We start from the raw sequence: 14,551 nt of genomic DNA on the forward strand, positions 1-14,551 counted from the left end.
AACATCATGCTAGATTAGCAACATTAGCATAGCTATGTGAGCTAGTACATTTCAACATCATGCTAGATTAGCAACATTAGCCTAGCTATGTGAGCTAGTACATTTCAACATCATGCTAGATTAGCAACATTAACATAGCTATTTGAGCTACATGCCACCATTACATTTTAACATCATGCTAGATTAGCAACATTAGCCTAGCTATGTGAGCTAGTACATTTCAACATCATGCTAGATTAGCAACATTAACATAGCTATTTGAGCTACATGCCACCATTACATTTTAACATCATGCTAGATTAGCAACATTAGCATAGCTATGTGAGCTAGTACATTTCAACATCATGCTAGATTAGCAACATTAACATAGCCAGCTGAGCTACATGCCAACATTACATTTTACCATCATGCTAGGTTAGCATATCAAGTGAAGAAAAACTGAATGATCAAACTTACAACTCCATCGTCTGTTACTGACTGACGGATTGTTGGCAGAGCTTTATTTTAAGGTGTGTAGCAAAGCCTGAGGTAGTAGTATGTTTTTCCTTCATGTCATGAAAAGATGCAAGCTAAAAAGCGAAGTGGAGCAAACTAGTGAGGGAGACAACAGATTTGGAATCATGTTTGGTATTCATTTGGTAAAAAGTACTTTTTGTGTAAAAAAGGACGTTTTCACACGCATTATGAAGGTGCAAATACTGAGTCTTTAGAAAATGTCCTTCTCCAAAGTCCAGCCAGGACAAAAAGCACAACCATCAGGTCACTTTTGACAAGTCTTGTCTTCGGGGCACTGATCCGCCTCGACGGGCCTGCAGGTTGCTGGGACTGTTGACCGCTGATGTGTGCTCGGCTTTTTTGTGTCTGCCACTCTGGGGTCGTGTTGTGTGTTTTCCTGCCAATGTCAGATCTTTCAGACACAATTCCAAGTGGACAAAGTTGATTTCCATTAGATTTTCAACAGACGTGAGGGAAATGTACCATTTGGATTTGGATGATTCCGAATCGATTCATAAAATCTGTTTCATAAATATTATCATGCTAAGTTAGCAACATTAGCACAGCTATGTAAGCTACATGCTAACATTACATTTTAAACATATTGCTAAGTTATCAACATTAGCATAGATATGTGAGCTACATGCTAACATTACATTTTGAACATATTGCTAAGTTAGCAACATTAGCATAGATATGTGAGCTACATGCTAACATTACATTTTGAACATATTGCTAGGTTAGCAACATTAGCACAGCTATGTGAGCTACATGCTAACATTACATATTGATAATAATGGTGCATAAAACAAGAATTTTTTTTTTTTTTTTAAAGATGCCGTTTTAATATTAATATTAAAATTGGCCTTTTTTGATTGCTGTTTTGTCAGGATGAAGAACAAGCTGTGGTACTTTGAGTTTGGCACCACAGAGACTCTTTCCTCCACCTGCAAGAAGATCAACCAGTGCATCCAGGTGGAGGTGAGTCCTCCAATCAATGACATCATCACCTTCTCATTTTACAGCATTTACACAATGATTTTTGACATCAACTGTAGTTTGAACATGTTGTCTGATGGGAGTTTGAAGGCATCTGTTGGTAGATTGAAGGCATTTACTGTTAGTTTGAAGGCATCTGTTGGTAGATTGAAGGCATCTGCTGGTAGTTTGAAGGCATCTGATGGTAGTTTGAAGGCATTTGCTGGTAGTTTGAAGGCATTTACTGGTTGTTTGAAGGCATCTGTTGGTAGATTGAAGGCATTTACTGGTAGCTTGAAGGCATCTGCTGGTAGTTTGAAGGCATTTACTGGTAGTTTGAAGGCATCTGCATGTAGTTTGAAGGCATTTAATGGTAGTTTGAAGGCATCTGCTGGTAGTTTGAAGGCATCTGCTGATAGTTTAAAAGAATACACTGGTAGTTAGAAGGTGTCCATTGGTATTTTTGAGGGCATCTACTGGTAGTAAGCATCTACTAGTAGTTTGAAAGAATACACTGGTAGTTAGAATGCATCTACTAGTAGTTTGAAAGAATACACTGGTAGTTAAAAGGCGTCCATTGGTAGTTTGAAGGCCTCTGTTTGTAGTAAGAAGGCATCTACAAGTAGTTTGAAATAATACACTGGTAGTTGGGAGGCATCCATTGGTAGTTTGAAGGCATCTACTGGTAGTTTGAAAGGATACACTGGTAGTTAAAAGGTGTCCATTGGTAGTTTGAAGGCATCTACTGGTAGTTTGAAGGAATACACTCGTAGTTAGAAGGCGTCCATTGGTAGGTTGTAGGCATCTGCTATCTGCTGGTAGTTTGAAAGAATACACTGGTAGTTAGAAAGCGTCTATTGGTAGTTTGAAGGCATCTACTGGTAGTAAGAAGGCATCTACTAGTAGTTTGAAAGAACACACTGGTAGTTAGAAGGTGTCCATTGGCAGTTTGAAGGCATCTGCTGATAGTAAGAAGGAATCTACTAGTAGTTTGAAATAATACACTGGTAGTTGGAAGGCGTCCATTGGTAGTTTGAAGGCATCTACTGGTAGTTTGAAAGAATACACTGGTAGTTGGAAGGCGCCCATTGGTAGTTTGAAGGCATCTACTGGTAGTTTGAAAGAATACACTGGTAGTTAGAAGGTGTCCATTGGTAGTTTGAAGGCACCTACTGGTAGTTTGAAAGAATACACTCATAGTTAGAAGGTGTCCATTGGTAGGTTGTAGGCATCTACTGGTAGTTTGAAAGAATACACTGGTAGTTAGAAGGTGTCCATTGGCAGTTTGAAGGCCTCTGCTGGTAGTAAGAAGGCATCTATTAGTAGTTTGAAATAATACACTGGTAGTTGGAAGGCATACATTGGTAGTTTGAAGGCATCTACTGGTAGTTTGAAAGAATACACTGGTAGTTGGAACGCATCCATTGGTAGTTTGAAGGCATCTACTGGTAGTTTGAAATAATACACTGTTAGTTATAAGGTGTCCATTGGTAGTTTGAAGACATCTACTGGTAGTTTGAAAGAATACACTCATAGTTAGAAGGTGTCCATTGGTAGGTTGTAGGCATCTACTGGTAGTTTGAAATAATACACTGGTAGTTAGAAGGTGTCCATTGGCAGTTTGAAGGCCTCTACTGGTAGTAAGAAGGCATCTACTAGTAGTTTGAAATAATACACTGGTAGTTGGAAGGCATCCATTGGTAGTTTGAAGGCATCTACTGGTAGTTTGAAAGAATACACTGGTAGTTGGAACGCGTCCATTGGTAGTTTGAAGGCATCTACTGGTAGTTTGAAAGAATACACTGTTAGTTAGAAGGCATCTACTGGTAGTTTGAAAAAATACATTGGTAGTTAGAAGATGTGCATTGGTAGTTTGAAGGCATCTGCAGGTAGTATGAAAGAATACACTGGTAGTTAAAAGGCATCCATTGGTAGTTTGAAGGCATCTACTGGTAGTTTTAAAGAATACACTGGTAGTTAGAAGGCGTCCATTGGTAGTTTGAAGGCATCTGCAGGTAGTTTGAAAGAATACACTGGTAGTTGGAACGCGTCCATTGGTAGTTTGAAGGCATCTGCAGGTAGTGTGAAATAATACACTGGTAGTTAGAAGGCATCCATTGGTAGTTTGAAGGCATCTACTGGTAGTTTGAAAGAATAGACTGGTAGTTAGAAGGCATCCATTGGTAGTTTGAAGGCATCTGCAGGTAGTTTGAAAGAATACACTGGTAGTTAGAAGGCGTCCATTGGTAGTTTGAAGGCATCTACTGGTAGTTTCTTTGCATCCTGCAGTGTGATGGCATCATTTTGGACCTCAGCAACGCGTCCTTGGAAGGTGTGGCCGTGCTCAACATTCCCAGCATGCACGGCGGCTCCAACCTGTGGGGCGAGTCCAAGAAGAGGAGGAAGTACAAGCGCATGAGCAGGAAGGTTCCTGACAGCAGAACCCTCACCGACCCCAAGGAACTCAAGTTTTGCATGCAAGGTGAGTGGTAGGATTTATTTATATATACTATAATTTCTTCTTCAGAACAATAATTATTATTATTTATATATACTATCATTTCCTTCTTCATAACAACAATTATTATGAATGTTTAATCATCATTGTTATTATAATTATTGCAAGAAGTAAATAATAACAAAGGAACACTCTGGATGACATCTCAGTGGATCACTTTAGTCCCATTTTAGTGTGGAGCACAGAATGTTTAGTACTTGTGTTAGTACTCCTTCTTCTACACCAAAGTATACACTCCTTCTTCTACACCAAAATATACACTCCTTCTACACCAAAGTATACACTCCTTCTACACCAAAGTATACACACCTTCTTCTACACTAAAGTATACACACCTTCTTCTACACCAAAGTATACACTCCTTCTTCTACACCAAAGTATACACTCCTTCTTCTACACCAAAGTATACACACCTTCTTCTACACCAAAGTATACACACCTTCTTCTACACTAAAGTATACACTCCTTCTACACCAATGTATACACTCCTTCTACACCAAAGTATACACTCCTTCTTCTACACCAAAGTATACACTCCTTCTTCTACACCAAAGTATATACTCCTTCTCCTACACCAAAGTATACACTCCTTCTACACCAAAGTATACACTCCTTCTTCTACACCAAAGTATACACACCTTCTTCTACACCAAAGTATACACACCTTCTTCTACACCAAAGTATACACTCCTTCTTCTACACCAAAGTATACACACCTTCTTCTACACCAAAGTATACACACCTTCTTCTACACCAAAGTATACACTCCTTCTACACCAAAGTATACACTCCTTCTTCTACACCAAAGTATACACTCCTTCTTCTACACCAAAGTATACACTCCTTCTACACTAAAGTATACACACCTTCTTCTACACTAAAGTATACACACCTTCTTCTACACCAAAGTATACACTCCTTCTTCTACACCAAAGTATACACTCCTTCTTCTACACCAAAGTATACACACCTTCTTCTACACCAAAGTATACACACCTTCTTCTACACCAAAGTATACACACCTTCTTATACACCAAAGTATACACTCCTTCTACACCAATGTATACACTCCTTCTACACCAAAGTATACACTCCTTCTTCTACACCAAAGTATACACTCCTTCTTCTACACCAAAGTATACACTCCTTCTCCTACACCAAAGTATACACTCCTTCTACACCAAAGTATACACTCCTTCTTCTACACCAAAGTATACACACCTTCTTCTACACCAAAGTATACCACCTTCTTCTACACCAAAGTATACACTCCTTCTTCTACACCAAAGTATCCACACCTTCTTCTACACCAAAGTATACACACCTTCTTCTACACTAAAGTATACACACCTTCTTCTACACTAAAGTATACACTCCTTCTACACCAATGTATACACTCCTTCTACACCAAAGTATACACTCCTTCTTCTACACCAAAGTATACACTCCTTCTCCTACACCAAAGTATACACTCCTTCTACACCAAAGTATACACTCCTTCTTCTACACCAAAGTATACACACCTTCTTCTACACCAAAGTATACACACCTTCTTCTACACCAAAGTATACACTCCTTCTTCTACACCAAAGTATACACTCCTTCTCCTACACCAAAGTATACACTCCTTCTACACCAACGTATACACTCCTTCTTCTACACCAAAGTATACACACCTTCTTCTACACCAAAGTATACACACCTTCTTCTACACTAAAGTATACACACCTTCTTCTACACCAAAGTATACACTCCTTCTACACCAAAGTATACACTCCTTCTTCTACACCAAAGTATACACTCCTTCTACACCAAAGTATACACTCCTTCTACACCAAAGTATACACACCTTCTTCTACACTAAAGTATACACACCTTCTTCTACACCAAAGTATACACTCCTTCTTCTACACCAAAGTATACACTCCTTCTTCTACACCAAAGTATACACACCTTCTTCTACACCAAAGTATACACACCTTCTTCTACACTAAAGTATACACTCCTTCTACACCAATGTATACACTCCTTCTACACCAAAGTATACACTCCTTCTTCTACACCAAAGTATACACTCCTTCTTCTACACCAAAGTATACACTCCATCTCCTACACCAAAGTATACACTCCTTCTACACCAAAGTATACACTCCTTCTTCTACACCAAAGTATACACACCTTCTTCTACACCAAAGTATACACACCTTCTTCTACACCAAAGTATACACACCTTCTTCTACACCAAAGTATACACACCTTCTTCTACACCAAAGTATACACTCCTTCTACACCAAAGTATACACTCCTTCTTCTACACCAAAGTATACACTCCTTCTTCTACACCAAAGTATACACTCCTTCTACACCCAAGTATACGCACCTTCTTCTACACTAAAGTATACACACCTTCTTCTACACCAAAGTATACACTCCTTCTTCTACACCAAAGTATACACTCCTTCTTCTACACCAAAGTATACACACCTTCTTCTACACCAAAGTATACACACCTTCTTCTACACCAAAGTATACACTCCTTCTACACCAATGTATACACTCCTTCTACACCAAAGTATACACTCCTTCTTCTACACCAAAGTATACCCTCCTTCTTCTACACCAAAGTATACACTTCTTCTCCTACACCAAAGTATACACTCCTTCTACACCAAAGTATACACTCCTTCTTCTACACCAAAGTATACACACCTTCTTCTACACCAAAGTATACACACCTTCTTCTACACCAAAGTATACACTCCTTCTTCTACACCAAAGTATACACACCTTCTTCTACACCAAAGTATACACACCTTCTTCTACACTAAAGTATACACTCCTTCTACACCAATGTATACACTCCTTCTACACCAAAGTATACACTCCTTCTTCTACACCAAAGTATACACTCCTTCTTCTACACCAAAGTATACACTCCTTCTCCTACACCAAAGTATACACTCCTTCTACACAAAGTATACACTCCTTCTTCTACACCAAAGTATACACACCTTCTTCTACACCAAAGTATACACACCTTCTTCTACACCAAAGTATACACTCCTTCTACACCAAAGTATACACTCCTTCTTCTACACCAAAGTATACACTCCTTCTTCTACACCAAAGTATACACTCCTTCTACACCAAAGTATACACACCTTCTTCTACACTAAAGTATACACACCTTCTTCTACACCAAAGTATACACACCTTCTTCTACACCAAAGTATACACTCCTTCTTCTACACCAAAGTATACACTCCTTCTCCTACACCAAAGTATACACTCCTTCTACACCAACGTATACACTCCTTCTTCTACACCAAAGTATACACACCTTCTTCTACACCAAAGTATACACACCTTCTTCTACACCAAAGTATACACTCCTTCTTCTACACCAAAGTATACACTCCTTCTTCTACACCAAAGTATACACTCCTTCTTCTACACCAAAGTATACACTCCTTCTACACCAAAGTATACACTCCTTCTACACCAAAGTATACACTCCTTCTTCTACACCAAAGTATACACTCCTTCTTCTACACCAAAGTATACACACCTTCTTCTACACCAAAGTATACACTCCTTCTTCTACACCAAAGTATGTACTCCTTCTTCTACACCAAAGTATACACACCTTCTTCTACACCAAAGTATACACACCTTCTTCTACACCAAAGTATACACTCCTTCTTCTACACCAAAGTATACACACCTTCTTGTACAACAAAGTATGCACACCTTCCATGCAGTCACGGGGAGAGCATGCAAACTCCACACAGAAAGATCCCGAGCCCGGGATTGAACTCAGGACTACTCAGGACCTTCGTATTGTGAGTCACATGCACTAACCCCTGGTTCACCGTGCTGCCCTGTGACAATCATTGGTACTAAAATGTTCCATTCTGCCAGTCAAAGTGACCTGGTTTGGTTTATAGGCTTCGCTACACATCTTAAAACAGACCTCACTGTACGGTCAGCCACTTTCCCCCCGCAGGAAGCTTTGCGGCTTTTGTGTTTTCTGGAAAGGGTGCTGTGGCAAAGCGGCAGTTAGCATTTAGTATGCAAGCGAGCAGTTTTGTGTGAGCAGAAAAGTCCCACAGCGTTGTGTGAGAGGAAAAGTCCCACAGCGTTGTGTTAGAGGAAAAGTCCCACAGTATTGTGTTAGAGGAAAAGTCCCACAGTGTTGTGTGAAAGGAAAATTCCCACAGTGTTGTGTGAGAAGGAAATTCTTTTTTTTTTTTTTTTTTTTTTCAAAACCTTTATTTATAACATTCAACATTTACATGCAATCAAAAAAGTAATAATAATAATCAAAACAAGTACAGAAACAGTACAAAACAGCGCCAGGGGGTTTGTAAACTCAATAAAGCAACTAAAGAAGAATGCAAATATATATATATATATATATATATATATATATATATATATATATATATATATATATATATATATATATATATATATATATATATATATAACAAAATGTAAAGCCATAGGCTCACACAAGTTCTGTAAATAATCCAAATTTGGAGCACAGCATCATCGTTTTCACAGCTTTTTGGTTGTTAGAGGTAGAGAGTGTTTTAATGTAGAGTTCTAAATCTTCTTTAAAGGCACAAAAAACAGGTCGGCTATTGAGAAACTTACATTTATGAATATAAAACTTAGCCAATAGTATAATGAGGTTGCAAAGGTAAAATTCCTTTTAAAAAAATGTTTTCATATAGTGTAAATGCAAATATCACATCTTTAAAACATAGCACAAATTTGTCATGGGCAAGTGTGGGAGTCGGTTCTGAAGTATGAAGTAAAGAGACGTAACTTCATCACCTCGCCTGGTTATTGACTCCAACCTAAAATATTACACTGTCCATACCTATGCTCCTTCAAAGGCTGTGCTACTGGCTGCAAAGCATTGCACTTTCATATACAACAATGAGTGGAGAGGCGTGTTATGTGTGTATATGTGTAAATAAATGAACACTGAAATTCAAGTATTTATTTCATTTATATATATATATATATATATATATATATATATATATATATATATATATATATATATATATATATATATATATAATAAAATACATATATATACAAAGATAGAATTAACTGAAAGTCAAGTATTTATTTTATTTGTGTATATATATATATATATATATATATATATATATATATATATATATATATATATATATATATATATATATATTTATGTGTGTGTGTGTGTGTGTGTGTGTTTTGTCTCGTCTTGTCTTGTCTCATAGTAACAGTGGTACTATTGTATTGTTAGTGTACAGGAGCTTTTCTTGTTTTTGTTTGTATAGTATTGTTCTTGTATTAGGGGTTGGGATATTATAAGCATCTGCTTCATCCAACCCCTTTTCAAGCCTTGCATAAATGTCTCTGCCAAAATGTAAAAAAATAAAATAAAAAAAAGTGTGTGTTGTTGTACTGTGTAGGTTTGAAATAAATACTTCAATTCAAATTAAGTAGGACATCACAGAAGGCCTAGGTGAGAAACGCACGGCCCGCCACTGGACATGAGTAACCTAAATGTGTGTTAAAATAAAACACTTCAACTATTGTAATGTTGAGCGACCTCCGGCGGGTCTTCCTCTTGTTCTCCCGAGAGAGAGCCTCATATCCTGGGTGTGGAGAAAACTTAATGCACAGAGCTTTTTTTCAGTGTGTGGAAATAAAGCCTTACGTATTTTTATTTCTATTTTTACACCTAAATAGGTTGACTCATGTCTTATTTTATATATTTATTTTTGTGGTGTATTGTATTGTTAAGTATTACTTTGAGTTGTATACATTAATAAATAATGTGCAGATATATATATATATATATATATATATATATATATATATATATACATATACATACAAGAAATACTTGAATTTCAGTGAATTCTCGCTATAAATATACCCCCCCCCCCCCCCCTTAAACCCGGCCCCGCCCACCTCAACCCCCCCTTAAAATCTCCCGAATTTGGAGGTCTCAAGGTTGGCAAGTATGGTAATGTGTGAGCAGAAAATTCCCAGAGTGTTGTGTGAGAGGGAAAAGTCCCACAGTGTTGTGTGAGAGTTGTTCGTCCTGATAATGTTCAGTCTTTGATTGTTCCCTCCGGCTTCCTCCCACCTCCAAAAACATGCACCTGGGGATAGGTTGATTGGCGACACTAAATGGTCCCTAGTGTGTGAATGTTGTCTGTCTATCCGTGTTGGCCCTGCGATGAGGTGGCGACTTGTCCAGGGTGTACCCCGCCTTCCTCCCGAATGCAGCTGAGATAGGCTCCAGCACCCCCCGCGACCCCAAAATGGACAAGCGGTAGAAAATGGATGGATGGATCGGAATCCATCCTTTCATCATTATCGAGGTAAACGTCATCATGAGCTGACACAAAACACTTCCTGTTTGAATGGCACGCTGATGGCGGCGTGGAAGCCGCCGTGCTCGCTCACGCCGCCGGGCTCCGTGGAGCAAGCGTGAAAGAACGCTGCTGCTTCTCAGCGAGGTAGAATCTAAAAATAGACGCTTACATAAGGCAGCAATGCATGCTGGGAAGGACTTTGCCTTTGTTGTCAATGCCAGCGAATGACTCCATCAGTCAGGATTGATTAGTATTACGCAATAGAAATATCATTATTGATTGATTGGCTCTTTTTTCGTCATAACAAAATTCATAATATAATTATTGTGAATCATTAGAGATTGTTTATTTTTTAATCATAACAAAATTAATAATATAATTTTGTGAATCATTCCGTGAAGGAATATTATTTGTTATAACTCAAACAAAACAAAACAATTTAATCACCACTCATTTCATGACTAGTTATGTGTTTGTGTTCAAGTTCTAACTGTCTACTAGTGCTAGTTATGTACTCTAGTTTGAGTTGTTTGTTCTAGTTATGTCTTATAGTTATGTATTCTAGTTCTAGTTATGTGTTTTAGTTATGCATTCTAGTTCTAGTTATGTCTCTCGTTATGTCTCAAAATTCTAGTTATGTCTTCAAGTTATAGTTATGTCTTATGGTTCTAGTTGTAGTTATGTCTCTGGTTCTAGTTATGTTTTCTAGTTCTAATTATTTGTTCAACTTCGAGTTTTCCTTTCTAGTTCTAGTTATGTCTTCCAGTTGTAATCCATCCATCCATTTTCTACCGCTTATTCCCTTTGGAGCCGCGGGGCGCGCTGGAGCCTATCTCAGCTACAATCGGGCGGAAGGCGGGGTACACCCTGGACAAGTCGCCACCTCATCGCAGTTCTACTTGTAATTATGTCTTCTAATTCCATTTATGAGTCTAGTTCTAAGTATTTGTATTAGTCACCTATATTTGTTCGAGCTCTAATTATGTATTTTAGTTTTAGTTATGCGTTTTTGTTCTAATAATGGGTAATAGTTCTAGTTATGTGTTGTAGTCCTAGTCATGTATACAAGTATTAGTTTTCTAAACTAGTTAGTTGTGTTGTCTGGTTATTTAAACTAGTTATAGTATTATAGTACTAGTTATGGACATTAGTTATATGTATGTATTCCAATACTAGTTATGTAAACTAGTTGTCGCTATGTCATATAGTATTAGTTATGTATTTTAGTTTGAGCTGTGTCTACTATCACTAGTTATGTGTACTAGTTATAGTTATGTCATCAAGTACTAGTTGTGTACACAAATTCACATTTTCTCTTATTTCTTCTATTACTAGTTATGTGTACTAGTTTGTATTATGTCTTCTAGTACTACTTATGTGTATTGTTCTAGTTATATCTTTGCGTACTAGTTGTGTAAACTAGTTTTAGTTATATATTTGCGTGCTAGTTGTGTAAACTAGTGTTAGTTACGTATTCTGGTACTAGTTATGTGTACTAAGTTTAGTTATGTGTTCGAGTCCTATTTATGTGTTATAGTTCTAGCTATGTAAATAAGTGTACTAGTTCTAATGTCTTTCAATACTAGTTATGTCTTTCAATACTAGTTATGCACACTGGTTTTAGTTATGTATTCTTGTACTAATTATGTTATTATTATATTAGTTTTTTGTACTAGTTCTAGTTATGTGAACTGGTCGTAGTTATGTATCCTACTACTAGTTATATAAACTAGTTTTCGTTATGTATTTTAGTAGATATGTATTATATTACTAGTTATGTGTACTAGTAATAGTTATATATTCATGTTGTGTTTTCTAGTACTAGTTTTATGTATTTGTTCTAAATATGCCTTATTTTACTAGTTATGTATTATATTACTAGTAATGTGTACTAGTACTAGTTATGCCTTCTAGTACTAGTTATGTCTTCTTGTACTAGTTATATATTATATTACTAGTAATGTGCACTTGTACTAGTTATGCTTCTAGTTCTAGTTATGACATCTAGTAATAGTTATATATTTTAGTACTAGTTATGTAAACTAACTTAGTTGTGTATTCTTGTACTTGTTATGTAGTCTACTAGTTACGTGTACTACTTCTAGTTATGTATTTTAGTGCTTGTTATGGCTTATAGCTGTCTTAATTATAGCTCTACTGATTATGTAAACTAGTTCTAGTTTTAGTTATATCTTCTAGAATCAGTTATATATTGTAGTAGTAGTTATGTGTAAATGTTCTAGGTATGTCTTGTAGTACTAATTGTGTGTACCAGTTGTAGTCATGTGTGTAAAAACAAGTTTGTTGATTCAGGTGTGGGTCTATTTTGCAAGTGTACCTAATGAAGTGTCTGGTGAGAGTGAGTTAAAAACACACCATCTTGTCATGTTATGCGTGGCGGCCATGTTTGTCTGTTTTTCCACTGGCAACAACACGCCTGTTCTTGTCTGTTGGGGGCCGCTGGGAGATGGCGGACAGGAAGTGCGGCTCTGAAGGAGGCGGTTCGGTTGAAAGTCGGCACAGCACTTGGCCGTCTGACCAAATTTGTATCCTCATTCTCAACACTAAACTGCTCGCCGGGAAGAACAACAACAACAACAAAAATCAGCAACAAGAACAACACGAATATCAACAAAAACAACAGAAAACGGCAACAAGAAGAACAAAACAACAAAAAACAGCACAAAAACAAGAACAACAACAAACCGCAACAAGAAAAACAACAAGAACATCAACAAAACAAAAAACAGCAACAAGAAGAACATGAACAAAAAACAGTACAAGAACAACAAACAACAGCAACAAGAACTGCTCGCAGTGAAGAACAACAACAACACAAATCAGCAACAAGAACAACAAGAACAGCTAGAACAAGAACAATAACAGCTAGAACAAGAACATCAACGAGAACAACAAAAAACAGCAACAATAACAACAACAAGAATATCAACAAAAACGGCAACAAGAAGAACAAAACAACAACAAAACAGCACAAAACCAACAGCAACAAGAAAAAGAACATGAACATCAACAAAACAAAAAACAGCAACAAGAAGACTATGAACAAAAAAAAGTACAAGAACAACAAAAAACAGCAACAAGAACTGCTCGCCGTGAAGAACAACAACACAAATCAGCAACAACAACAACAAGAACAGCTAGAACAAGAACAACAACGAGAACAACAAAAAACAGCAACAAGAAGAACAACAAAAACATCAACAAAACAAAAAACAGCAACAAGAAGAACATGAACAAAAAACAGTACATGAACAACAACAAAATGCAACAAGAACATCAACAAAACAACAAAAAACAGCAACAAGAAGAACATTAACAAAAAACAGTATAAGAACAACAAAAACAAGAAAAACAAGAAGAAGAACAACAAAACAACAAGAAAAACAGCAATTACAACAAGAACAACAAAAAACAAAATACAGCAACAAGAACATGAACAAAAAACAGTACAAGAACAACAAACAACAGCAACAAGAACTGCTCGCCGTGAAGAACAACAACAACACAAATCAGCAACAAGAACAACAATAACAGCTAGAACAAGAACATCAACGAGAACAACAAAAAACAGCAACAATAACAACAACAAGAATATCAACAAAAACAACAGAAAACGGCAACAAGAAGAACAAAACAACACACAGCACAAAACCAACAGCAACAAGAAAAACAACATGAACATCAACAAAACAAAAAACAGCAACAAGAAGAACATGAACAAAAAAACAGTACAAGAACAACAAAAAACAGCAACAAGAACAACAAGAACTGCTCGCCGTGAAGAACAACAACACAAATCAGCAACAAGAACAAGAAAAACAACATGAACATCAACAAAACAAAAAACAGCAACAAGAAGAACATGAACAAAAAAACAGTACAAGAACAACAAAACACAGCAACAAGAACAACAAGAACTGCTCGCCGTGAAGAACAACAACACAAATCAGCAACAAGAACAATAACAGCTAGAGCAAAAACAACAACGAGAACAACAAAAAACAGCAACAAGAAGAACAACAAAAACATTAACAAAACAAAAAACAGCAACAAGAATAACATGAACAAAAAACAGTACAAGAACAACAAAAAATGTAACAAGAACATCAACAAAACAACAAAAAATGCAACAAGAACATCAATAAAA

The 14,551-nt window shown here is 36.8% G+C and overlaps 1 protein-coding gene across 2 annotated transcripts in view; it reads left to right on the top strand.

Annotated features, from left to right (window-relative positions):
- The window catches only part of dgkg (diacylglycerol kinase, gamma), a 112,090-nt gene that overhangs the window by 93,231 nt on the left and 4,308 nt on the right, over positions 1 to 14,551 (top strand). For both annotated transcript variants that reach the window (XM_061970949.2, XM_061970950.2), the window contains 2 exons: positions 1,386 to 1,476; positions 3,763 to 3,955. In XM_061970949.2, coding sequence (XP_061826933.2) covers positions 1,386 to 1,476; positions 3,763 to 3,955 — 284 coding nt within the window. The remainder of the gene's footprint in view (positions 1 to 1,385; positions 1,477 to 3,762; positions 3,956 to 14,551) is intronic.

The sequence above is a fragment of the Nerophis lumbriciformis genome, linkage group LG13 (genome assembly GCF_033978685.3).
Source record: "Nerophis lumbriciformis linkage group LG13, RoL_Nlum_v2.1, whole genome shotgun sequence".
NCBI classification, from domain to species: Eukaryota; Metazoa; Chordata; class Actinopteri; order Syngnathiformes; family Syngnathidae; genus Nerophis; species Nerophis lumbriciformis.